The sequence below is a fragment of the Bombyx mandarina genome, chromosome 10 (assembly GCF_030267445.1).
Source record: "Bombyx mandarina strain Sakado chromosome 10, ASM3026744v2".
Classification (NCBI taxonomy): domain Eukaryota; kingdom Metazoa; phylum Arthropoda; class Insecta; order Lepidoptera; family Bombycidae; genus Bombyx; species Bombyx mandarina.
In genome coordinates this window covers 15,442,043-15,470,036 of record NC_143217.1, presented here as the reverse complement: position 1 = coordinate 15,470,036, position 27,994 = coordinate 15,442,043, and the positions used below count along the sequence as shown (strand labels likewise).

Genomic DNA, 27,994 nt, shown 5'->3' with positions numbered 1-27,994 from the left:
ACAGACACAAAAAACAATTTTAAACGTCGAAAACACATGTAACGTTGTCAATGCCTATTTTTTAATAAACAAAAAAGACAAAAGCAATGACGTTGGGCGTCACGTCCGGCCGCGATGAAAAATGGCGTCGGCTGCATTTCCGGAGCACACGTGGCCGCGCACAGATAATGGATTTACCGTCCATTTTATGGTTTTTCGTGTCGTAATTGTTTTTGTCTGCAGTTTTGACGTTAATTTTATCCTTTAAAATAATAATGATATTGTTTTTAAAGCATAATATTTTTACTTTTATTTCGCTGTCGACTTTATTTGATCTATTAAAAAAAGCTGTAAATCTTTTAAGGGTTATTTTAATACGAGTATTACATAGTCTGGCCATAAATAATGTTATACAAATAAAAAAAATATATCATTACATTACATTTAAATTTGAAACCTGTCATTTTCATATGAATATTAATTGCTTTTTCATCATGGCGTCTAACTTAGTTAAATATTCTTGCAATATTAAAACAGAGCGTAAATTAAAATTGTATTCATTTATGTCTATTTTCATTTATGTCTAGCACGCAACGGAGTAGACAGTGTTTCCAAATTTAACTTAACAAATCTATTGATTGGAAAAAGTTCTAAGAAGTGAGATATTGGCTTTTGAAAATTAAATTCCGATCCGGTGGTAGATTCTGCGAAGCACGGCTCTTGCTAGGGTTCGTGTTAGCATCGTCGTCAGGTTTGAGCCCCGTGAACTCACCTACAAACGTTAGGGTTACGCTGAAATAGCCTCTCTCAAGGCTCTCAGCTTAGGTAGGAAAAAAAAATTGGTTGATCTATAAGCTTAGTTGTGTGGTTCAGAATTGCAACGAAACTTCTCCCGTGTCGACAAAGTTGAGTCAGAAATCCGTCAAATGATTTGCAGCACTGTTGTCTGAGTTTACTGATACGGGAGTGATATTTTTTTTGTATTACTTAGATGGGTGGACGAGTTCACAGCCCACCTGGTGTTAAGTGGTCACTGTAGCCCATAGACGTCTACAACGTGAATGCCGCCACCCACCTTGTGATATGAGTTCTAAGTTCTCAGTATAGTTACAACGGCTGCCCTTTCAAATCGAAAGGCATTACTGCTTCACGGTAGAAATAGGCGGGGTGGTGGTACCTACCCTTGCGGACACAAAAGAGGTCCTACCACCAGTTTTTAGGGTTTGTGTTTTAATGTGAGTGACGTTGTGATGTCTAAGCCACTCAATTATCGGGCTTGTTCAGCTCATGATGCTCTATCTATTTGAATTTGTAACCATTTAACTATGATCAGACAAAAGTCATGTAATTCACTAATATCATCCTAAAAGGAATCGAGTCATCATTAACTCATCACTTTCACCAATTGTATTATTTTATGTGCCGTTTTCTCGAATTCTAACACCATAAAGCAAGTAGGGAACTAATCAAAAACCGGCCTATGGCGCCGTCTCGACGTCAATGATACAGAATTCGTAAGGGAGATAAAATAATAACAGAGAAACTAAAGTTAGGTAACGTAGAAGAAATCTTTTTGGTTTTAACACGCTTTTTTTAGTTTGACCTGTTTTGTATCTTTTTTTTTTATTGCTTAGATGAGTGGACGAGCTCACAGCCCAGTTGGTGTTAAGTAGTTACTGGAGCCCATAGACATCTACAACGTAAATGCGCCACCCACCTTGAGATATAAGTTCTAAGGTCTCAGTATAGTTACAACGGCTGCCCCACCTTTCAAACCGAAACGCATTACTGCTTCACGGCTGAAATAGTCAGGGAGGTGGTACCTACCCGTGCGGACTCACAAGAGGTCCTATCACATTATTATTATTATTTACATTATTATTTAACGGGTTTTTAGCATGTAAATTACACGATAAGCACACATCAAGTGATAGTATTTATCATACTCTCTTTGTTAGCTGTGACTTATCTGATATCAAGTGGATACGCCAATAGATTCGCTATCCATCCTGAGAGACGAGAAAGATGTGAAATTTTAATGGTATCCCGGCTGCCCTAACCTTGTTCCCAGACGTAACGACCAGAGTGGCGATAATAATAATAATAATAATAACTCTTTATTTATATAACACCTTAATATGTACACAGTAAAGTAATAAAACAAAAGTTGGTATATAAATCGGCGGCCTTATCGCTGAAAGCGATCTCTTCCAGGCAACCTTGCAGGGAGAGGAATAAGTTAACTGGACGGTGCTATATCTTAATAAACTTACATAAAAATATATACTTAAATACACATGTGAAAAATAAATACCATATAAGATAAACTTACATACGATTAAATACAAATAAATACTAAAAATATACAAGATAAAATACAAACGAAGTAGGAACTTATACAGTTATATCATAGAAGCAAAGTAGTGCGATTTCAATCTGGACTTGAAAATTTCCGGCGAGGACGATTGTTTAACGCTTAAGGGTAACGCATTCCATAAACGGACAGCTTCAACCGCAAAGGAATGGTCATAAAATGACGTCCCGTGAGCCGGAAACTTCAGCATTAAATTCTCCGATGACCTGAGTGAATGAGAGCTTGCAGTATGTAGAAAATCAAAACGTTCCTGAAGGTAGCGCGGGGACGAGGAATTAAACAGGACACTGTAAAGAAGAGACAATATATGAACATTCCGGCGATAACGAATAGGAAGCCACTTGAGCTTAACTCGATACTCAGAGACGTGGTCATATTTGCGTAAACCAAATATAAACCTTATGATAAAATTTTGAAGCCGCTCAAGTTTATTTAGCTGGGCCTCGGTTAGATCAAGATAGCTGGCGTCGGCATAATCAATAATGGGGAGTAACAGAGACTGTGCAAGTGCAATTTTAGTAGATGTTGGAAGAAAATTACGCAACCTACGTAAGGAACCTGCAGAGGAAAATAGCTTGCGACCGACTGACACCAGTTGTGGTCCCCATGACAAACTGCGGTCAATGATAACACCAAGATTTTTAACGGTGTCACTAAACGGGATGTTTATCCCGTCAAGAGACAATTGGGGCAGATGTGTCCACTCTATCTTACTGCATGTCCTTTGGCTGCCAACAATTATACACTGCGTTTTTGTTGGATTCAGTTTAAGGCCGTACGCGTTACTCCACTCAGATAAGACGCGTAAGTCGCTATTCATAGTTCGAATAGCATCATGTAACTGAGGAAGTGGAGCTTGACAATACAGCTGAAGATCGTCTGCATAAAGGTGGTAGGACGAAGTGAGATTACAAGATATTGAATTAATGAAAAGAGAAAACAAAAGAGGAGATAAAACGCCACCCTGAGGCACTCCGGCAGATGTATTACACCAAGATGAAATCGATTCACCAAGGCGAACACACTGTCGGCGACCGTACAGGTAATTACGAAACCATTCAATCACAGTTGGAGATATGTTGAAGGAGCGAAGAACGATACTTACTTGTACAGGTAGAGAATACTTATTAAATATCTAACATGTGTTTGCTTCTGTTAGTTTACAAGCTCACGTTTCTGTAGGGCAATTTTTTATGCACCCCCTTTTATGCAACCTCACAGCTTGAGTCTCGACGTAAAGGAAAAATTTTGTTTTACGAAACTGAAGTATATGAATGGGGAAAATTGGAAAAGTTGTCACTCATATTCGGCGGATAGAAAGCTACCGAATTGAAATACGTATTTTATGAACATAATATAGAATATTGCCTAAATATTTCGAGGTTATTTTATTGTTTAATCGGGTGAAGATTTTGTCTGGTGTCACAAGGGCTACCGGAGGTCATGGATATTACAACGTAAATGCGATCATTCATCTTGAGACACCGAGCTCAGTGAGGGAAATTAGGAGAAGTCTAAGGCAAGCTATGGACAAGTGTGGGCTTATCAAATATACGGGTCGAACTGAATCATATAATATAATTAAAACTAGTTTGTGTTGTGTTAATGATAGAAAATTGTTTGATCTTTATTTACCTATCTATACATATAAATAAAACTAGAGAAACAGCCCACTGAGTTTCTCGCCGGATCTTCTCAGTGGGTCGCGTTTCCGATCCGGTGGTAGATTCTGCGAAGCACTGCTCTTGCTAGGGTCAGTGTTAGCAACTCTCCAGTTGAGCCCCGCGAGCTCACCTACTAACGTTAGGGTGAAGCTGAAATAGCCTCTCAAGGCTATCAGCACAGGTAGGAAAAAAAAAAAAAAGAAAAAAAGTCTGTTTGTAATATTAAAATAACCGCTTTTTACTACATCCATATGAATATATTATATACGGTACACCACCACCATACACCAAAATAACTTTTTTACAATTTTTGTCTGTCTGTCTGTTTGTTCCGGCTAATCTCTGGAATAGGTGGGCCCATTTTGATGCGACTTTCACTAATAGGTAGCTGATGATATAAGGAGTAACTTAGCTTTTTTTAGACTAGCTTCGCCCCGCGGCGTCACCCGCAGGTATTACCTTACCTTATGGCGGGACTCGCCTATCAATAATTAAATTTAATGTTTCTGAATCGAAGCGAGGGCGGGTCGCTAGTATTTAATATACTATGCGTATGTATTATGTTAGTTTCACGAATAAATAAAAATAGCGTTCAACTCTGTTGTTTGCGCAATGGTAAACAATACCGTTTGCTATCCAATAATAAAACAAAGATATCTTTTTCCTAAGAACACGAAGACAAATCGATGGGAATATTGTTGATCTATAACCCATCAAAGTGTAATATCGTGGCGCCATCTTGCCGCGTAATTCAACAGAGTGGTCTTAGAGTTGTCAAACCTCCTCCAGACTCCAGACATCAACGTAGTTAACAGCTCATAACAGGCCATGTCATATATTTTATCGGTACGGAGATAATTTATTGCGTAGTAAAACATCTAATTGTTTTCTATTTGCAAATTGTTATTTTTTGTTGAAATTTTTTGCAGATAGTTTTCCTATAAGAGCACAGACCTTATAATCGTTAAGAAGTCTTTTATATTTCTTAAAAAATCATAATCCTAAAGCGATTTTTTTTTATTGCCTTTGTAGACAGACGAGCATACGGCCCACCTGATCGTAAATGGTCACCGTCGCTCATGGACGAAGCCGCTGCCTACCATAAGTTCGTTCGTTACCATGCGTTCTAAGAGAAATTATTTTATTTGCTACTAGACTAACATTTCACGGTTCTTACTTATGTGGTCATCAACATCAATAAAATCTAGAAGGATTATGACCTAAATGATTCGTTTGGTTACATTATAATATTTACTGGTGGTAGGACCTCTTGTGAGACCGCACAGGTAGGTACCACCACCACCCTGCCTATTTCTGCCGCGAAACAGTAATGCGTTTCGGTTTGAAAGGTGGGGCAGCCGTTGTAACTATACTGAGACCTTAGAACTCATGTCTCAAGGTAGGTGGCGGTATTTACGTTATAGATGTCTATGGGCTCTAGTTGACACCAGGTGGGCCGTGAGCTCATCCACCCATCATGGGAATAAATAAAAAACTAAAATATTAAATAGCATAAGACCAGTCACATAAGAGAATATGGTCTCAAACTAGGATTATTCCCTGTACTGTAGGAACCGGAGACTGAAATAGATACATATTATTATATAGATATTAAATACCGAGATAAAGAGAAAACAAATCTGTTAATCACATAAAAGCTGACCCTATGTGGGAGACGAACCAAAGTTCCTCGTATCAGCTAACAAGGACACTAATTAATGCAACAACGAATCAGGCGACCGACAATTGCATAAAATGTATAGCACCACGACACGGTTTGGGAGTAGTCCAAATTTCTCTGTACACCCATAATATTTCCATTCTGCCTCATCCATTCACAAACACCCTTTCAAGGCGACGCATAAAGCATTTCACGACAAAAGCGGACAGCTAATTCGCATGCGCGAACCCAAACTCTTAGGACCGAATGATTAGTTGCGGCGTAGACAGTACGTCTACGCTTGTAGAACCTGTGTTTTTTGCAGATGTTTTTATCAAATGAACAAACTGAAATCACAGCCCACTTGATAACTATGTTTTTTTCTCATCTTAAGATGCACCAACGTTATTTAAAATTGACTTCATTTGGGAGTGTACGACAAAGGGAAGATCTTTCACAAAACCGGTGTATTTGTTCGGTAGACCGACGATCCCAATGTTTTGTTTTTTCCCTACCTAAGCTGATGGTCTAGAGAGACCATATCAGCGTAACCTTAACTAGTATGTGAGCTCACGGGGCTCAAACCTGACGACGTTGCTAACACGAACCCTAGCAAGAGTCGTGCTTCGCAGAATCTACCACCGGATCGGAAACGCGACCCACTGACAAGATCCGGCGAGAAACTCAATGGGCTGTCCCGAATGTTGTTGTTCGGAGGTTGTATATACGCAAGCGTATCTTGAAAATGTCGTAAGCGAGTTTCACACATCGGTCAAATATCTTGTGTTATACGATAGCTACCGCCACACTGTACTACGATACTTTGAGGTATTAGAAATAAGTGGCTATTGTGTTATATTGGACACTCTACGTTTAGAATCATTATTTTTTTGCTACAGACAGACTGCTTTGCGGGCAGAATGGAAAGCAGTCGACGTCGCCCCAAACACGTCATTCCGAATCCTCCCGATCCACTAACGATGCTTTTAGGTACCTCAAGCACCGGTCATCGTTCTCGTCGAACCCGTCACTTGCGACGAAGGGCTCGACGAGAAAATTTACCCTCAAACACAGCCCACTGAGTTTCTCGCCGGATCAGTGGGTCAGTTCAGGATCAGTTTCCGATCCGGTGATAGATTCTGCGAAGCACGGCTCTTGCTAGGGTTCGTGTTAGCAACGTCATCAGGTTTGAGCCCCGTGAGCTCACCTACTAGTTAAGGCTACGCTGATATAGCCTCTTAAGGCTCTCAGATTAGGTAAAAAAAAAACCATCTACACCGGTACGATCCAGCGATATCGTGGGAATGTAATACTGGTATTAAATTACTCTGTGGAAAGGGAAATGATCAGAACAAGCGCTGTGCTTCCGAAGGACATTACCATATGCGACGAAGTTTCGGCGTGGGCGGTAATGCAATTTGCACTTACATCATACGACACGTGTACGTATGGGAATATCAACAAAAACAGGTGTATTTAAATGTTCGCCAATGACAATGCAAATTTGTAGTTTGTATCTTATGGCATAACTATTATGAGTTACTTTTAACTGAAAATATTTATTGATATACCGTTTTTAAATCCAAATACGTACGTACGGTTCGTTGTTGTTTATTAACGATTTGTCTCGGGCTACCATATTTACCTGAAACAAAAAACAAACATAAATCAAAATAACAGTATGTAAATGAGATAACTTTGATTTAAAAACGCTTTAAAACCTCAGCTAAACCCTAGTTTGGTAGGTTTTCTTTGTACTAGTTAATCAAAAGACGGGCGATAGCGCTTGGCTCAGCTGGAGTTTGCTCGTTACTAGAGCCCATAGACATCACCACTCGAATGCCATTATCACCTTGAGACATGAGGTCCAAGTCTCATTTATATAGTATGACGGAATAGCGCCAGAAATGACGTTGCGGGACTTACCACTGCGGCTAACATTTAACCCTACCGTTATAATTAATTTCTCTTGGACAATGTAATTCCTTCATCGCACGGAAATAATTCGCGAACAAGCGCTAAATGTGAAAAAACTATTTGTGAGATTTACCGGTAAAGTCTCATTGTAATGTGACGTCATTTGTGGTCAAAATTGAAATGCCAGCTAACTACAGTAAATACACATTACCAACGCATCTCAAATGGTTTCCGCATTGGTATTAATAATGTTTTTATTATTTTATTTGGCGAATTTAAATAACAAATCGTTTACATTACACAAAAAATATGATTTAATAGTCGTTCTGATTTATGTATTTAATTTAAACGTTATTTAAAGAAGTCACGTAATAAAAGCGAATTCGTAAATTTCATAATTGAAGATCATTCATCATTCAGGTTTAGGTTGGTGGGCTGCTCGTTCATTATTCCCATGAAATAATACCAAGTAGTGGTCCTGCAGTAGTCGAAATTCGACTATAATTAATTGCAATTATAAGTTTGAACATTATTATGGTTTTATTATCACAGATTTCGCCAAGGCTACACTATAGACAAAAAATATTATAAATTATATATATAATATATAAAAAAGCGAATGCTAAAACCGATCTCGGCGACAAAGATATCCTTCGTATTCCTTCTTAACAAATTCGTTCGTAATTATTTACGAGGGAAACCACCAACGTCGATTTCTCATAATCCTTGTCTCTTACACTTCATTAATTACGAAATATCTTCGTGGCGCTGAGAGAAAACGCAAGCTTGTATTATATTCGTGTTGGAACATAGCTCGATATCACAGAATAGAAGCCGGATTTCCCAAACAAAGCTTAAATACAATACTTTTTTCTTAATCTTTTATCATGGCATTATAGGTGTTTGTTCATGTGCACATTTCTCACCATTCCAATATACATGTAATATGTCAGATGGTACTGGAGTAAATAACGCAAATTTGATTTATCTAAAAATAGAAAAATCGACAATTATAGGTTTTTTACTTCCAATATTTCATAAATCACTTCACGGTCAAGATCAAATTCTCTATCTGAGTGTGTCAGTGCCAATGTCATTCTTATATATCATCTTACTCTATGGCCACGTACACAACATGCAGTTTACAAGCTTACATCTCCCCCCCTCAAAAGTGCAAATTAGTTCGGGCTAATTTGAATAATCCAACTGGGGAATGAGTTTTGTCACATGGTGCAATCCCAAAGACTTTTTATTCTTTCCAGTGTTGATTCTACATACTGAATCTGATATCATTTCTTCGATCTCAAAAGGACCTATTCTTAGTTCATCCATTTTAGATCTGTTTAACTTATTACAGTCCATTATGTAAACCATATCACCTTTTTGAAACTTGTAATTTATTCTGTTTTTGTCAAAAATAGCCTTGTTCAATTCATGTGATTTTTTTGATCTGAGATATGCTGTATGACGGTCTTTTTCCAGTTCTCCTGGTTCCACTTGTTTTTTTATTAGATTCATTGGTAGTACATCGGTTGGTTCCCCACTTAATAGATATAGAGGCGAATAACCTGTCACTGTGTGGTTTGTTGAGTTGTAGGCTTTCACACAATCCATTGCCACGGTTGTCCAAGCTGTTCTTTTCTCTTTGCTATTCAGGACACATCTAATCCTATTTACCAGCGTCTGGTTCAACCTCTCATTATGACCATTTGAAAAAGGAGCATCTACTGCTGTAAAAATTAAATTAACAGAGTAGTCCTTTAAATATTTTTTAAACTCTTTTGAATTCAGTGCTGGATACTGATCAGAGAGCAATATTTCAACTTCATTATCCTTGATTACTTGGTCTACCAGTTTTATAAAGTCCTTAGCCAGTTGTGTCTTCGAGCATGATATGTAAGCATAACGTGTGAAATGATCTATCAACAAATGTAGATACTTTTTTGAAGATCTGTTACCACCGAATCCTCCTATTGTATCTAAGGACATGATTTGGAAAGGTTTTTCTGCCGGTCCTAATTGTGACATGAGTCCATAATTCCTATTCAACCGTGATTTGTTTTTTATACAAACTTCACATTGACGGCAAATCAATCTTATATTATCCAGTAGATTTGGTGCTGTGTAGAAAGGTCTTATTTTTGACTCAATCTGATTTATTCCTACATGACACAAATGCTCATGCACCTTTTTTATTAATATTTTACTGTAGTCTTCGGACAAAATGATTTTTTTCCTCTTGTTGTTCCTTTTGTAATATATACCATTTTCTCTAATAAAACTATGTTTGTTCTGTATGTTTAGATTTTTGTTCTGGTCCTCCAATATTTCCTCAATCCTTACAATATTTACTGTTTTCAAGTTATCTTCTTCGTTTTCGTGGCTTTCAAACACAGGATTTCTGCTTAAGCAGTCCGCTTCTATATTATTTCTACCAGGGTTGTATTTTATTTCAAAGTTGTATTGTGATAGGTAATGAGTCATGTCTCCCAGTTCATCATCTGTTCTGTTTTTTATGTTTAAATTTTCTAGTGGCTTGTGGTCCGTATAAATTGTGAACGATTTTCCTATTAGCCAGTGTTGCCAAAACTTTAAACTTTCTTTAATGGCTAAGCATTCTAAAAATATGGCTTTCTTCTGCTTTTGTGATTCATTCAACTTCTTTGAAAAGTATGCCACTGGTTTGATTTCTCCACATTTCTGTGTTTGTTTTAGTATTGCGCCAATTCCTTTTATACTTGCATCAGTGTATATAAAGGTTGTCGCTTCTCGATCGAAAATAGCAAGAATTGGGGCAGAGCATAAATTCTTTTTTATTGTTTGGAAAGCTTTTTCACAATCAGCTGACCAATCGAAATTGACGTTTTTCCTAAGTAGATTGTGAATTGGGTCAAGAGTTATTGTAGCATTCGGAATGTATTTATTATAAAAATTTACTTTACCTAGAAACTGTCTTATTTGTTTCTTGTTTTGTGGTGCTGCAAATTCTGCTATAGATCTGAGGTTATCTTTCAAAGGTGTGATTGTATTACCTTTTACTACGTGTCCCAAGAATTTTACAGACTGTGCTGCAAATTTACATTTTGTTAATTTCAGACGGAATCCTTCTTCAGCAACTGCATCCAGTAGTTTCGATAAATGGTTCATGTGATCACTAAAAGTTTTCGAAAACACCATAATATCATCAATATAATTAATCACAAAGCTTGACAGCTTATGTTTTCTTATTACATTAGTCAGGATTCTTTGAAAAATTGCCGGAGATGTTTTCAGTCCAAAGGGAAGGCAAGTCCATTGATAATGACCTTCTTGTGTAACAAAGCCTGTCTTTTTTCTGTCGCTGATCCTTAATGGTATAGACCAAAAAGCAGAATTAATGTCGAGGGTGGTAAAATATTTACAGTTTATCGTTTTTACCATTAGATCTTCTATTAGAGGAAACGGCTGTGGCTGTGGGGTAATAATCTTATTAAGATCTCTAAAGTCAATACACAATCTTGACTTCTTTCCTTCATCCCGTTTGAATGCCAATGTTACTGGTGCTGCGAATGGGCTGTAAGATTCTTCAATTAATTCTTTCTTTAGCAATTGTCCAATTTGCTTCTCAATTTCTTCCTTATCATCTAAGGAGCATCTATATGGTCTTTTTGAGCAATATTTATCTATTTGTAGGTCTATAAATGCTTCATAGTTTTTCACTTGGCCTACATCATATTTATCTTTGGCAAATATGTGCTTATAATCATTTAATAATGTACTAATTTTCATTATTTGGTCATGTTCCAAGTAAGTAGTATCTATATCAAAATTATTCACATCTATGCCCTCATTGAAATTTATTTCATAATTAAACTCCCTGGTTTCCATTTCTTTAGTGGGGCTGACATATTTATTTTCAGTTGGGTTGGCACCTTTCTGTAGTTGGATGTTTAAATTCCCATCATGGGTCAATCCAAACCGCTTTATTGTATCCAGTCCCAAAAGTAAATCATGAGTGAAGTTTTTATCTTTGCAAACGAATGCATTTATTTCTTTTTCAATATTCAGTATTTTTCCCTTTAACCTTATTAAACCTGTTGTTTTTCCCCCACCACCAATTGTGTTGAATTTACTTTCTATGTAATTTTTCTTTGAATTTGTTACTTTTATTAATTTGGAATTTATTAAGGTTATATTTGAGCCAGGGTCATAAATACCTGTGCAGTTCAATGTGTCATCCAGTGTAACTTCAACATCTATTAGTGGGGGAATATTTAGTTTTTTGTATCCTGAAATTCATCAATCTCCAACATCAAGTTTTTGCAGTGTCTTACACTGTCGTTACTCTTCTTGTTTTCTTTGAACCAGCACAAATCTTCAGAGTGAAATCTGTTTTTCTTTCCCATCTTGTAACATATTTGACAAGGTATTTTTTTTTTATATTCAGCTTCTGTTTTAGTCGAGCTTTTCTTTTCAGTAAAATGTTTTTGTACATATTTATTCTGACTTTCATGCATCCGTAAGGCATTAAACAGAAGAGTTGGGTCGGTTACCTCTTGTCTATCTAGTTTACTTGTAATATAAGTTGGCAATCCTATAACAATTAAATCAGTGAGAGTTCTGGTATCTATATCACTATTATACTCGAGTAACAATCTCTGCTTTTTCAATGCATATTCCAGAAGAGAGCCATTTAAATGTTTGAAACTCAATGCATACATTACAGAGGACCAACTTTTATCTGCGAACGTGTTTAGGAAACTTGCTTGCCATATTTGCCACATCGAGTTTAAGCTGTGTTTAATTAACATAGACTCATACCAGTCACTTTCTGAGTCATTTAAAAATAATCTCAAAGCACTAATTTTCTCTGTATCATCATTTAAATCAAATCTTGTACATTCACTCTCAAAATTTTGCAACCATTGTTTGGCGTTAGTGATTTTGTTATCAAACTTCTTTAAAACAAATTTTTCATTCAATTTGCTTAACTTGTTATGTTTTTCTTTGTTGATCTTGGTTTTATCACTTAATTTCTCTAATATTTCCAATAATTTTCCATCTGTAATAGATTGGCTTGTGACTTGAGTCATTTCTTGTAATAAATAATCATTAAATACCATATTTTCAGCATCATCCATGTATAGTGCTAAAACATCACTTGGCATGGACATCCACATCTTTCTATTATGACCTCTTCTCTGTAATGTTTTTTTTATTTTCAAAAATTCTGGTAACTTTACCAATTGAGGGTGATGTTTCGCTGCTTGCAAACATGGTGGTATGAGATATGTTGTTCCATCTTCTTTTGTTACTGATTTTATAATCAAGATGTTATTCTTCGGGTCTTCATCTGCCGCCAGCTCAACTTCAAATTGTAATTTTTTCATGATCTACTATTATCCAATCAAACTCTGACAATTGTCGATTTGTAATATGTCAGATGGTACTGGAGTAAATAACGCAAATTTGATTTATCTAAAAATAGAAAAATCGACAATTAAAGGTTTTTTACTTCCAATATTTCATAAATCACTTCACGGTCAAGATCAAATTCTCTATCTGAGTGTGTCAGTGCCAATGTCATTCTTATATATCATCTTACTCTATGGCCACGTACACAACATGCAGTTTACAAGCTTACATACATATTTTATAAATGAGTTTTATGTTCATTTTGAATAGATGATAATTTTGAATGATAAATTTACATGTTAGTAATTTTCAATTAATTTTATATTTGCACACTTTTTATTGGAGTCAGAACATGCTGGAATGTTAAAATTTTACTATACCTTTATTTATGTACCATGACTCTGGCAAATGAGTCATTTGAATTGAATTTTGTAAATTTTTTTTTATTGCTTCGATGGGTGAAAGAACTCACAGCCCACCCGGTGTTAAATGGTTACTGGAGCCCATAGATATCTACAACGTAAATGCGCCACCCACCTTGAGATATAAGTTCTAAGGTCTCAGTATAGTTGGCTGCCCCACCCTTCAAACCGAAACGCATTACTGCTTCACGGCAAAAATAGGCAGGGTGGTGTTACCTACCCTTGCGGACCCACAAGAAGTCCTACCACCATTGAATTGAATTGAATAAAAATACAGAAATAATTGATAGAGAAATCATAAAAAAATGTGTGCTGCACGATTCAAGCTGCAAGTTTTACTTTAGTGGAAGTTAGAGAGCTGCTAAAACTGATTTGCATTATCTAATGACGTTATGCAATGGAAGTATTGCTTTGTTTATACTACCCTTTAGCCCTTTACCCTACTTTAACGGCCGTCTGGTGTAGTGGTAAGTGACATGGGGGTCGCGCGTTCGAATCCCGCCAAGGGAAGATATTTGTATGATAAATATAAATTTCTTGTCCAGGGTTATGTATTGTGTTATATATGGGTTATATATTTTCCATATATTTAAGGGACATCCGTATCTTAAATATATGTATGTGTATAATAAAAATCTTACATTTATTTCCGTTATCTGGTACCTGTAACACAAGTTCTTTACGAACTTATCACGGGACCAGTTAACGTGGCGTGATTGTTAGTAAATATTTATTTAATATTTTTTACCCTTGATGATGACGGAATGACCCATTTAGTGACAGGGTTATTACTGATGGCAGGACATCTTGTGAGCCCGCACGGCTAGGTTCCATGACCCTTACCTATTTCTGCCGTCAAGCAGCCCTATATGTTTCTTAAAACATGAGTTCTAAGTCCTAGGACGACCTTGGTGGGTGGCGGTATTTACGCCAATGATAATACCAAGAGCGCCGTGAACTAGTCTACCCATCTGAACAATAAAAAAAGTTATATAAGTGGTTTTCGAAGACTTTATATATGACATTGAAAATCGCGTTACCAACCTAGAAAGTTAAGATGGAACTTTTAATTCACCTTTTTATTGTTTTCTGTATCCTTTGGAACCCATACGGGTATAAGCGCTTTGCAACCAAAATGGCTAGGAGTGTGGTACTTAACTAATGAGAGTTTTTTTTTTTTTTTAATTCTACATGAACTCCTTAATCGGGAAATTAAAAACGTGTCAAGAAATTATTTCTTTTAAAACAAAATTAAAGGTCACTTATCACTATTTGAGCCTTCGATAGTCGAATCAGTACAACGGAGGGCTTAAACATTTGGCCACGGCGAATTGATAATCCGAAATGTTTTACGTCAACAAAACGTCAAACTTAATTCGTGTACGCTCTTAACCGGCTTTTGGTTAGGTCGTACTTAAAATTGAATAATTAAACAGCATAGGAATTAACCGGGCACCCGGGCCGCGCCTCGTTAACGAGTTTACCGAGTCATTGTTTATTAACTGTACTGAACCCGGTTAAAACGAAAGGTGCATCCCGGATACAGGGTGTCCTAAAATCATAACAATATTAATGTTTGATTGCGCTAAGAACTGCAAATGCCACATACTTTGATACCGGTCACCGTCCTGATCGAATTCATCGATCTAGGATTCCTATCTACCTAACTAATCCTAGGATTCCTAACATTCCTAGATTAGCGCGTTCAAACCAACAATTAAACAAACTCTTCAGCTTTATCTATATATATAAAAATGAATTGCTGTTCGTTAGTCTCGCTAAAACTCGAGAACGGCTGGACCGATTTGGCTAATTTTGGCCTTGAATTATTTGTGGAAGTCCAGAGAAAGTTTGAAAGGTACATAAATATGAAAATGCCCGGAATGAAATAAAAATATCAATTTTGTTTTTCCTTTAGTGTGTCCCTCAAAAGTTTAGGTCTTTTATTTATCGATTGAGGCACTACGAAGTCTGCCGGGTCAGCTAGTAATATTATTAAGTAGAGTAGATAAAACACTTATCTAAGGTATAAACCGATATTAATGAAGCAAGTCTATAGTCGAGCTAGTTTTATTTTATCGGATTGTTAATGAATGTTTTAGCTCCATCGAACGATTATGAATATTTAATTTTTTTTTGACTATCTCATTACCATTGCTTGTGTGTGTGCGTGTGTATGTAGAATATGGGTTTAAATAAAACAGCCTGTATATTTCGACGTGAAGGGTGACCGCCGCTACATACATTCGTAATGTACCACTGACAGGGAAATCGTGCCTCAACCTAATGTGTAACCCGATATTAATACTGAAACTCTTTCGTTTTACGTTTATATCATCGCTAAATTACATCAAGAGATAAAAAAAATAATGATGCCAGCGCAAGCATGTACGTGTATAAGCACGTTACGTCTCCATTAGGTAGTGTGGTTTTAAAACAACAGGCCCTAATTTTTTTAATTTTTTATATTGGAACGAAGTTGCTTATCGCGCGTTGTGAAAGGGGGCTAGACGGAAAAAATTCTTACGAAAAGTTGTCAAGACACTTTTTAGATCCGTCATTCTGACCAATCAACGTGTAGGCGCTTATCGCGCGACATTGCTCATATCCGATTGGTCCGCGTAATGAGTACAGTTTCTCGAGATAGCGTTTCAACAATAGTAATTTAGTTCATAGTATTGTTTTTTTCTTCTTCATAATGCCGTAATTTATTATTATATCTTAAAAAAAATTACAATTCCTTCACTAATTAATCGAAAGGAACTTCGTTCCATCCGGGTGTCCCTTGACACCTCTGAAGTTTTTTATTAGATGTATGGACGAGCTCACAGTCCACCTGGTGTTAAGTGGATACTGGAGCCCGTAGACATCTACAACGTAAATACGTTGTAGACATCTACCTACGCGCCACCCACCTTGAGATATGAGTTGTAAGGTCTCAGTATAGTTAATTCATGTAACTGACAACGCACCCTCAACAGATATAATATTCACGTGACATTTATTATTGAATAATTTGCAAATTTGATTTCCCGTTGATTTCTCGTTTATGGGCTCCGCTAACCATTTAACATCAGGTGAGCTGTGAGCTCATCTAGTCACCTAAGCAATAAATGATAAAAAAAAGATTATGTAAAATGTATTAATTAGTTATTTGTTAGGGGTGAAATAAAGGTTTTTTTTTACATTCAAGAGCCAAAATAGCGTCATAGTATTTTTAAGAGAGCTTAACTTTATTCCATTACCTACAAGAATGAGTCTATGGTATAGTCCGTCTGGCCTTACATGTTTACTGAAACCCATAGACGGCACAAGATGGACACTGCCACCCACCTTGAGACATGAGGTCAATGTTCCGATTTTGTAATATTATGTAATAAAATGTAGACCATAAGAAAAAAAAAAAGTCAAAAATATATTTGTAACGGTAATCAAAGTACGTGGTTTGCCGCAAACCACAATCAAGTGTTGATTGAACAAAATTACACGTAAAACCAAAGTCAACTAGAGCACTGTGATAAAGTTAATTAAACTGCTTATATTTAACCCGACATCCGACATCTCTGCACAGACTGTGAACAGAACGGACACAATTAAGTAGCGTATTTAATATACAGAAGTCTTTACTGGTGGTAGGACCTCTTGTGAGTCCGCGAGGGTAGGTACCATCACCCCGCCTATTTCTGCCGTGAAGCAGTAAAGCGTTTCGGTCTGAAGGGTAGGGCAGCCGTTGTAGCTATACTGAGACCTTAGAACTTATATCTCAAGGTGGGTAGCGCATTTACGTTGTAGATGTCTATGGGCTTCAATAACCATTTAACACCAGGTGGGCTGTGAGCTCCTCCACCCATCTAAGCAATAAAAAAAAAAATTACCACGGTGAAGGAACAACATCGTGTAATAAAAATCAAACCCGCAAAAATTATAATTTGCGTAATTACTGGTGGTAGGACCTCTTGTGAGTCCACGCGGATAGGTACCACCGCCCTGCCTATTTCTGCCGTGAAGCAGTAATGCGTTTCGGTCTGAAGGGTAGGGCAGCCGTTGAGATACTTGAGACCTTAGCGACTCTCAAGAGGTCCTACCACCAGTCAAAATCAATCATGAACATTTGTTGAGTACGTATTTCATTAGTAAAATTGGTACCCGCCTGGGATTCGAACACCGGTACATCGCTCAACATGAATGCACCGTACGGACGTCTTATCATTTAGGCCACGACGACTTCTAAGGAGTTTGGTAACACTAGCCCTAGCAAGAGCAGTGCTTCGTTGAATCTACCACCGCACCGGAATAGCGGTCCACTGAGAATATCCGGCGAGAAACTCAGTGAATTGACCAGCCGCCTCCATGCCGCTAGAGCCGTGAGGATGGAGAAGTTTCACTTATATTAATTAACGATTGTTCTACCCTTCAAACAAGAACAAATGACTGCCGAAATAGGCAGAATGGTGTTATGTACTCGTGTAGAATTTCACAAGCCTTTACATTTATGTACCAGCAACTACCGATTGTGATAATACTGTTCGTATAGTACTCGGAGATTACTCTAATGAAACCCTTATTCGCCTTTTAAGACACCTAAGGAAACATATGAGCAGTGATAAATCGACGTACATAGCTATCCTATGAAGGAAACCTTAGGATCTTCGTAATATCAATAATTTAATATCTTCTGCAAACACCCATTCCAGATAGGCTGTAATCTCGCATATAAATGCTAAGAAACGCATATTTCATCAGATTTATTTTTCCTACCTAAGCTGATAGCCTTGACAGGCTATTTCAGCCTAACCTTAAATAGTAGGTGAGCTCACGGGGCTTAAACCTGACGACGTTGCTAACACGAACCCTAGCAAGAGCCGTGCTTCGGAGAATCTACCACCGGATCGGAAACGCGACCGACTGAGAAGATCCGGCGAGAAACTCAGTGGGCTGTGTCTGTGGGCTAATTTACTTGTGGAGCCCTTCGTCGCAAGCGACGGGTTCGACGAGAACGATGACCGGTGCTTGATTTCATCAGTAGTAAACAGAGACAGTAGAAAAACAGTAAGTTTAGAGTAAAGATTCAAACCTCAACCGAAAAATATGCCATGACGCAGAAAAAGCCTAAATTCATTTCAAAGTGGGTAATCTCAAGTTTCTTTTTTTCTTAAATGTGTGGACGAGTTCACGGCCATCCTGGTGTTAAGTGGGTATCGGAACAACCCACCTTGAGTCGTGAGTTTTAGTACAACGGCTGTACCATCCTTAAAATTGAAACGCATTACTAGTTCACGGTGGAAATAGGACTGAGGTACCTACCCTCAACACACCCAACTCTCAGATAAAATATGTTCTAGAATATTTCAAATACTCTGTCTATTCTGCGCGTTATTCTTTGCTCTATGGTAGAATAAAAGCAGAACGCGCTATTACAGAAGTTCGTAACTCATTAAGCGAAGTGTCATGAACACCAGAAGCGAGTTATGTACACTTGTTAACAGTTTATTTTGAAACACTACCGTTCTAGTTAAGCGTGGACGTGTTTAGGATAAAGAGAGCTTAATTTCGATACGAAATACGACCAGCGCTGAGTTCACTGAAGCTTTAAAGACGCTATTCAATTAAAAACGGCGGAGTCGCAGAATTAAACAGTGGACCTAACAATTCAAGAGTAGCTGCTTCGCGAATGAATACCGGATCGGAGTCGCGACCCGTTGAGAAGATCCGGCAAAAACTCTATGGGTTGATGCTTAGACTAGGTTGCACGTCGAAATCTTTGCCGAGTTCGACGAGTACGGTGAGCACGTGTATTGAAGATACACAAATAAGAAAACCCGCCTGTTAATGTCGCGAACCCTCATGCATACTGATTTTGAAGATTAGACAGCTGTAATGTAACTTCGACCTCACGTGGGTGGGTGATGACATCTACATTGTAATTGAGACCTGCGTCCATTGTATGCCTATAACATCTGATGGGTCGTGAGCTACTGCTCCTCATTCACCACACTGAAACCTTTTGTTTTCAGGTTTGGCGCTGAAGCTCGTGCAATATATTCGGGACACACGGGGAATTGAAAGTCTGAAAACGTTGAGAGCAGACCACAGGCCCAAGGATATTTTAAGGCTCCACCTACCAAACGACTCTCCTTGCATTCTCTCACACGTCTTACAATCTCCGTCCGGGGTCAAAATCCGGACGGAGTAGGGCGGACCGTAATGAACCTAACCTAAGCAGTCTACTAATCTAAAACCATAAAAACAAACTTTCATTAAATTTTATTAGAGACAAAACCGTCATTTAACTCTACATCGTAGACCAGATAATATAGTTTCATTAACTGCACGCAATTTTAATTCTTAACAGAGTGGAAATTAGGACTACTTTAGCGTGGTTTTACGAAAATCTTCAAATCAAACAGCAAAACTGACTATTAAATTTTACACGAACATTCATGTTTTATGAATGGTCGAAGCGCTGCATTCTGATTAGGTTCGATTTAAACTAGTGATTTAACACAGCTTCGTCTGGGTAAAACGTGCACTGTGTATTTTTTAAGGCATTGCATTTTAAGGAGTGTATTGCATTAGAATATAATAGGAAAGTGTTTGAGAAATTTTATTTCGTGAGTTCATTTTTATTACACGATGCTTCAATTCAATTGAGAACGAATTCAATTGAGACTTCTTTATCTTTCATATTAACAAGACTTTTTATTTATAATACTGGTCGACTTCGACATTCAGCTGTTACTACTATGAGATATTTTAGATATTTATTCCTAAACTAATCATCATTAATACCAACCCTACATGAAAAACGTTAAACTAAATACAAATTTAAATTACTACACGAAACTGCTTAGTTAAATTCGATCCATAATTACTGTTACAGTTTGTACAATGCTTTAAATTTACGCTTTTTGTTATTATGAGCATTTTGGAAAACAATCTCACAATTACAAAAATATATTTTGATTTTAGTTTGCTTATTATTGATGGTAAGTAAGTAAGTCCGCGCTTGTAGGTATCACCACCCTGCCTATTTCTGCCGTAAAGCAGTAATGCGTTTCGGTTTGAAAGGTGAGGCAGTCGCCGTAACTATACTTGAGACCTTAGAACTTATATCTCAAAGTGGGTGGCGCATTTACGTCGTAGATGTCTATGGGCTCCAGTATCCACTTAACACCAGGTGGGCTGTGAGCTCGTCCACCCATCTAAGCAATAAATTTAAAAAAAACTCGTCCGCTTCGCTGGGCATTTAAAATTAGCATTATTATTTATTGTCATTATTATTAGGGAGTCCAACACTCGTATAAATATTAGCCTATCCATTAAGTACATGTATTTTCCACATGGACACCAAGTTTCAAGTCAATCGGATGCATCGTTCAGTAGTTATAACGGAACATCCGTAAAAACCACTGTAGATTCATATATTAGTATAGATAATTTGTAACACAGCTTAAGACTGATGATGTAAGTCTTCTTAATCTGTCTCTTCATCGCTGAAGGTCGTGTTTAGCTTGAAGTGTTGATCGCTCGATCTATTCCTGTCCTCGGCGGTCTTATAGCCACGGTTATTGACATGCCGGTGAGCGTAACGTATCTAACGGCATTAAAACACGAGCCATTAACAGTATATTCGGTTGAGCGTAAAATCACATAACAAATACCCAGAGACCGGAGGTCCGGGTCGCTTCCGGCGCCGCATACTAAATTCAAAATTATGTTTCTATGTAATTTTAATGCATCTCGTGAACTACGCCACAGATTCAATTTACCGTGAAAAATCTTTTGGTCCGTGTTAAAGGAAAAAGCGATTTTATTGTTTTTCTGACAGTCATATCCATCATACTACACATTCTGAAGTGTCCACAAAAAGTAAACATTATCAAGAATATTTTTATGAGTTTATCGACTAGAATGACTCAACTTCCACGGTGAAGGAATTACATCGTGTAATAAAAATCGAATCCACAAAATTATAATTTGCGTAATTACTGGTGATAGAACCTCTTGTGAGTCCGCACGGGTAGGTATCACCACACTACACCGCCTGTTTCTGCAGTGAAGCAGTAATCCGTTTCGGTTTGAAGGGAGGGGTAGCCGTTGTAACTATACTGAGACCTTAGAACTCATATCTCAAGGTGGGTGGCGACATTTACGTTGTAGATGTCTATGGGCTCCGATAACCACTTATCACCAGGTGGGCTGTGAGCTCTTCCACCCATCCCTGCAATAAAAAATAAATAAATAAAAATAGAATGCTTATCAACAGTCTGGAAAAAAAACAAATATGGCTTCAAAAGGCATAAGCCGAGCTCGTAATCCACCACATGAAAAGTGGTCAGTATTGTGGAGGAAAGGACTAGTGTGGAGTCCAGTCTAGTGTGCCCATGTCCATTGCCTACATTCCTGAGCCTCTTCTAAAGGAAAACCTATCTATTTCAGTTTCAATGCACAATGTACAACGGTAGGCAGCGTCTTGGGGCGTAGGCAGCGGCTTGGCTCTGCCCCTGGCATTGCTGAGGTCCATGAGCGACGGTAACCACTCACCATCAGGTGGGCCATATGCTCGTCTGCCTACGAGGACAATAAAAAAAATATTCTGACTGAACAAATCGCTAATGTCTATATCTTGGACAGCACCCGAAATGCGGCACTTTATAGCCGCAGTAATGTATGAAAACAAATGTTCTTTCGCTAAACCTTACAATTATTCCTTGAAATATCATGGTAGTTGCCACTTGAAATGTAGTGTTACTAATTTTCGTGAAGTTTCAATATAAAGCACCGCTTTGAAATTGGGTTTAATATTGAGCGTGAATGTTTCATTTTCAATATTAACTAATGTAACGGACGTGACTTCGACTGCCATGCCCTACCGCCAAGCCATGTTAACACGCCCTCTTCCGCCACTGCCACTAGCCAAAGCCAACGAAGGGGGGATAGTGTTAATAAAACAAGCCTTGCCAGCCGTTTCTACCACTTTCTGCTTTCTCGCGCAAATAAAAGAACTTGTCGTTACGCTGCTGGTTTTTTTTGTCGCATCATTTGCAACACTAACAAATAAATATTGTGAGATACGATATTAAATTCAATATATATTTAATTGAAAGACGAATAAGGACTAAGAATCCCAAATGAAATATTATATGTTCAGCGTGTAAATTAAAATCACACAAATTTTTTAAATTACATATATTCATGTTAAATTAAATTTGTAAAATTGTAAAGTTGCAATTGATTTGTAAAATTTTCATTTACACATCGAGGGGTGAAAGAAAGGCTATTTGTTTTAAGCGACATTTCGCTTATCACGCGGCATTTATCTTTGTAATTAAAGGTCCTTTTTGTGTATTAGCGTCAACAGTTCGATGTTTTTAATTGAACTTCAAATTTGTGTCAAAAATGTTCACGATTGACTTCCACGGTGAAAGAATAACATCGTGTAATAAAAATGAAACCCGCAAAATTATAATTTGCGTAATTACTGGTGGTAGGACCTCTTGTGAGTCCGCGCGGGTGGGTACCACCACCCCGCCTATTTCGGCCGTGAACCAGTAATGCGTTTCGGTTTGAAGGGTGGGGCAGCCGTTGTAACTATACTAATTGAGACCTTAGAACTTGTTTCTCAAGGTTCATTTACGTCGTGGATGTCTATGGGCGCCAGTAACCACTTAACACCAGGTGGGCTGTGAGATCGTCCACCCATCTAAGCAATAAAAAAAAAATTACTTTATATGAATCTTCCCTGGTCTTAAATGGCAATATTTTTTGAATATATAAAAAGATATACCTCAGATGTGACCTTTCTTTGTTTATGTAGTAATAAATAATAGTTGAACAAAACTAACAAAATACGCTTTTATAGAAAATGGAAATAAAAATAGAAAATAAGTTTTAATAAATTTGAAAAAAAATTGTGTAAGAATAAAATTATTTTCTTCTATAAAAGCGTATTTTATTAGTTTTTTAAACTATTATTTTTTTTTCACTTTTAGTTGTATATAATTTTATTTTTTATTTTTTATTGTCATCGGTCTCTAATAAGTATACCAAATTTCGAGTTAATCCGGCGTTTTGAAGGGGGTCAAAATCATGTTCAAAGATTCCGTTACATACCAACATACATACACACGTCTGAAGCTAATAAAAGCGTATTAAAAAGGACAAAAAACATAGATGGTATAATAATGTTTCAGAACAAAAAAATCTAAATTAAAACTGTAACATTATGACAGTTGTCATGGTAACGTCACTTGTCATTCTACAAGAGACCGCGTCATTTACGAAGGTATTATTCGCACCTGGACGCAGGGCGAAAGGACCACAGCCGCGACATGTAAATTAATATCTAGATTACTGGTCTGTTGGTTTGTTGAGGCTTAATTTGGCGCTTTGTTAAAAATACAATTTCATGAAAATATTTTTATCCGTTTTCAATATTGTATTATTTCTAAGGCAGTTAAAGGCGCGTGGGATCACCGTCGCTCACAGACGTCAGCAATTCACGCCGCTGCCTACCACTGGAAACTGACACTCTTTATGCTCTTTATACGCAACTGGTGGTAGGACCTCTTGTGAGTCCGCACGGGTAGGTACCACCACCCCGCCTATTTCTGCCGTGAAGCAGTGATGCGTTTCGGTTTGAAGGGTGGGGCAGCCGTTGTAACTATACTGAGACCTTGGAACTTATATCTCAAGGTGGGTGGCGTATTTACGTTGTAGATGTCTATGGGCTCCAGTAACCACTTAACATCAGGTGGGCTGTAAGCTCGTTCACACATATAAGCAATAAAAAAAAAACATATTTGGTGCATTGGTCTATGTTTGATTACTGCAAAACATATACCAGTTTCTTATTTCTGATGCGATACGTACTTAGCAAACGTTCGCGATTGACTTCCACGGTGAAGGAATAAAACAACATCTATATCTATACTAATATTATAAAGAGGAAAGATTTGTTTGTTTGTTTGTTTCGAATAGGCTCCGAAACTACTGGACCGATTTGAAAAATTCTTTTTCCATTAGAAGCCGACATTGTCCCTGATGAACATAGGCTACTTTTTTTAAATTTTTTTTTATTTTTTTTTTTGGTTTCATGTGTGTTTTAATGTTTCCGAAGCGAAGCGAGGGCGGGTCGCTAGTCGTGTAATAAAAATGAAACCCTCAAAGTATTCTGTAATTACTTGTATCTTGTGAGTCCGCACGGGTAGGTACCACCACGCCGCCTATTTCTGCCGCGAAGCAGTCATTTCGATTTGAAGGGCGGGGCAGCCGTTGTATTGTAAAAACGGATACTCATTACTCATGTCTTAAAGTGGATGACAGCATTTACGTTACGCATTGACGTTTACAGGCTACTGTAATCACTTAAAACAACTTGGGCCGTGAGCTCGTCTACCTATGTGATCAATAAAATAAAAATCATTAACTTGAAAAAATGTCATTGAAAATCGAATACCGTTACGTAATTAAAATTACTTGAAATTTAAAAGCGTCATTTTAGCGGTACCCGGCGCCCCAACCCTAGAACGGTCAGTGACCGGACCTCAGATGTTCCCCGGTAACCGCCCGCTGTGTTTTACGACTACACGAAATCGTAAAAACACATAACAGCATAATACAGACACAGCAAACAGTAATACAAACCGCATATCCGCGAATCTCCTAAAGATTTTATGATAATTTGTTGTATTATTGCACCGTTGTTTGAACGATATTAGGGTTCGTTCACGTAGATAAGTGTTTTACTTGCGTTTTGTGTTATTTGCTTGGCTGTGTCTTGGATGTTGTAAAAAGCGACTAAAGTATGCATTCACAATGAAATAGACTGTGTTCTCTGAGTAATATACTTGATAGCCAGATATCAATACACTAGTATAATATAGTACAGGGAAGCGTCAGAATGCCACTTTAAAAAAGCGGTGCGATTGTTACGCCGGTAAGAGTAACGTCATCTATCGCCGAATAGTCGAACGAATATCGAAGGACCTAGAACGCTCGTGAAGTACAACGCCATCTATTTATTGTCAGATAGCGGAAACTACTACTAGAAATGTGTGGAATATTCTCGATAATTCTAGGGATGAGGTATCGGCTATAGAAGTGCTGTAGAGATGGCACGCAGTCAGTCAGTAATCGGAACTACTCGAAGCGAAACACCGAACGGATCACCTGAAGCGAAGCGAAGCGAGCGAATTGAGAGTTTTAAAGTGTTTGTGAAGTGTATAAGTGTTTAAGTGTTGAATACAGTTTTTAAGTTGTACTTTGGTGAAATTTTATTTATTCTGAACCCTCAGCGCGTAACACTATTATAGTGGCCGCCGCTAATTACATATCCGACCAAGTCGACGGGGCAACGCAAAACCGCCGTTTTCCGGAACATGTCATGTCGGATCTCCACTCTCCCACTCAAATAAGCACCGGCTACCATCCTCTTCAAACTCGTCGACTTCGACAAAGAGTTCGACGAGCGAACAAGCCCATAGACACAGTCCACTGAGTTTCTCGCCGGACCTTCCGCGATTCCGATCCGGTAGTAGATTCTGCAAAGCACTGCTCTTGCTAAGGCTAGTTTTACCAATATCCTACCTATTTCAACCATGAGTTTTGCTTTCCGTTGATAAGATTGAACCAAGAAACCGCACGACCGCATGTCGTGATTTCTAAAGTGATCGTGAAATTACCCTTAGTTATTGAATATTGATGGCACAATTCTGAATTTTATTTGTCGCTACACTGACAACACCCACGTTTAGTAACAATGTTGCAAGGAGATATCGACACATTTTAAGGAAAAGCATCCCATTATGAATTAAATATCTTCTTGGCGACTTGTGTGGGTTTGCAGGTTTTTATTGGTGTACAAACCAAGTTTTTTTTTTTTGTTTGTTTCTTAGCTGTGTGGACGATCTCACAGCCCACCTGGTGTTAAGTGGTTACTGGAGCCCATAGACATCTACCATGTAAATGCGCCACCCCCCCGCGACCTCTCAAAGCTGGAGTCCCGCAAGGCTCTGTTCTCTCACCCCTCCTATTTAGCTTATTCGTCAACGACATTCCCCGGTCGCCGCCGACCCAGTTAGCCTTATTCGCCGACGACACGACCGTTTACTATTCCAGTAGAATCAAGTCCCTAATCGCGAAGAAGCTTCAGAGCGCAGCCCTAGCCCTAGGACAGTGGTTCCGAAAATGGCGGATAGACATCAACACAGCGAAAAGTACTGCGGTGCTATTTCAGAGGGGAAGCTCCACACGGATTTCCTCCCGGATTAGGAGGAGGGATCTCACACCCCCGATTACTCTCTTTAGACAACCCATACCCTGGGCCAGGAAGGTCAAGTACCTCGGCGTTACCCTGGATGCATCGATGACATTTCGCCCACATATAAAATCAGTCCGTGACCGTGCCGCGTTTATTATCGGTAGACTCTACCCTATGATCTGTAAGCGGAGTAAAATGTCCCTTCGGAACAAGGTGACACTTTACAAAACTTGCATAAGGCCCGTCATGACTTACGCGAGTGTGGTGTTCGCTCACGCGGCCCGCACACACATAGACACCCTCCAATCTCTACAATCCCGCTTTTGCAGGTTAGCCGTCGGAGCTCCGTGGTTCGTGAGGAACGTTGACCTACACGACGACCTGGGCCTCGAATCTATCCAGAAATACATGAAGTCAGCGTCGGAACGGTACTTCGATAAGGCTATGCGTCATGATAATCGCCTTATCGTTGCCGCCGCTGACTACTCCCCGAATCCTGATCACGCAGGAGCCAGTCACCGTCGACGCCCTAGACACGTCGTTACGGATCCATCAGATCCAATAACTTTTGCATTAGACGCCTTCAGCTCTAACACTAGGAGCAGGCTTAGGGACCTCGGTAACCGTACTCGTCGAACTCGACAAAGAGTTCGCCGTGCAACCTAACCCATGAATCAGCTCGCTGAGTTTCTCGCCGGATCTTCTCAGCGGGTCGCGATTCCGATCCGGTAGTAGATTCATTCGCGAAGCAGCTACTCTTGAGCTGTTAGGTCTCCTTTGGAGGCGCTCGGGTAGCTGTTAGCAAATCCCACCCCTCCTGGCTGAGCCTTTGCTCGCCCACCTGTCCTGGTGAAACTGGAAAGGCCTCCGGGCCACCAGTAATCCCTCAATCATTAAAAAAAAAAAAAAATGCGCCACCCACCTTGAGATATAAGTTCTAAGGTCTCAGTGTGCCAGTATGTCCCACCGGGCAGCCGTTGTAACTGTAACTATACTGGTGTGGGTGTTGAAGGGTGCTTCAAACCGAAACGCATTACTGCTTCACGGCAGAAATAACGCAGGGTGGTGGTACGGACCCGCGCGGACTCACAAGAAGTCTAATTACGCAAATTGTAATTTTGCGGATTTGATTTATATTACACGATGTTAATCCTTCACTGTGGAAGTCAAACGTGAACATTTAATAAGTATGTACGTATTTCATTAGAAAAATCCGGACGTCTTATCCTTTAGGCCACGACTACTTCAAAGTATGCGCTTAGGTTTGAATAGTGGGAGAGATATTTAAGAAAATCACTGGATTTCCGCCTGCCCATAGGCGGC

At 38.5% G+C, this 27,994-nt stretch overlaps 2 protein-coding genes across 6 annotated transcripts in view; both read right to left on the bottom strand.

Moving 5' to 3' along the window:
- Positions 1–27,994, bottom strand: part of LOC114246971 (uncharacterized) — a 357,666-nt gene that overhangs the window by 122,667 nt on the left and 207,005 nt on the right. Inside the window, exon 4 of one of the 5 annotated variants that reach the window (XM_089730729.1) lies at positions 6,938–7,322. The exons of 3 other annotated variants lie outside the window; for them this stretch is intronic. In XM_089730729.1, the coding sequence (XP_089586855.1) occupies positions 7,254–7,322 (69 nt within the window). In that variant the 3' untranslated portion in view covers positions 6,938–7,253. Of the gene's footprint in view, positions 1–6,937; positions 7,323–27,994 lie in introns of those variants that run through there. One more of the 5 variants, XM_089730728.1, reaches the window with a different exon arrangement.
- LOC149502267 (uncharacterized) lies at positions 11,619–12,963 on the bottom strand. Its single transcript, XM_089730471.1, has one exon. It carries the CDS (start codon positions 12,961–12,963, stop codon positions 11,848–11,850), a length of 1,116 nt encoding a protein of 371 aa, XP_089586597.1. The 3' UTR covers positions 11,619–11,847.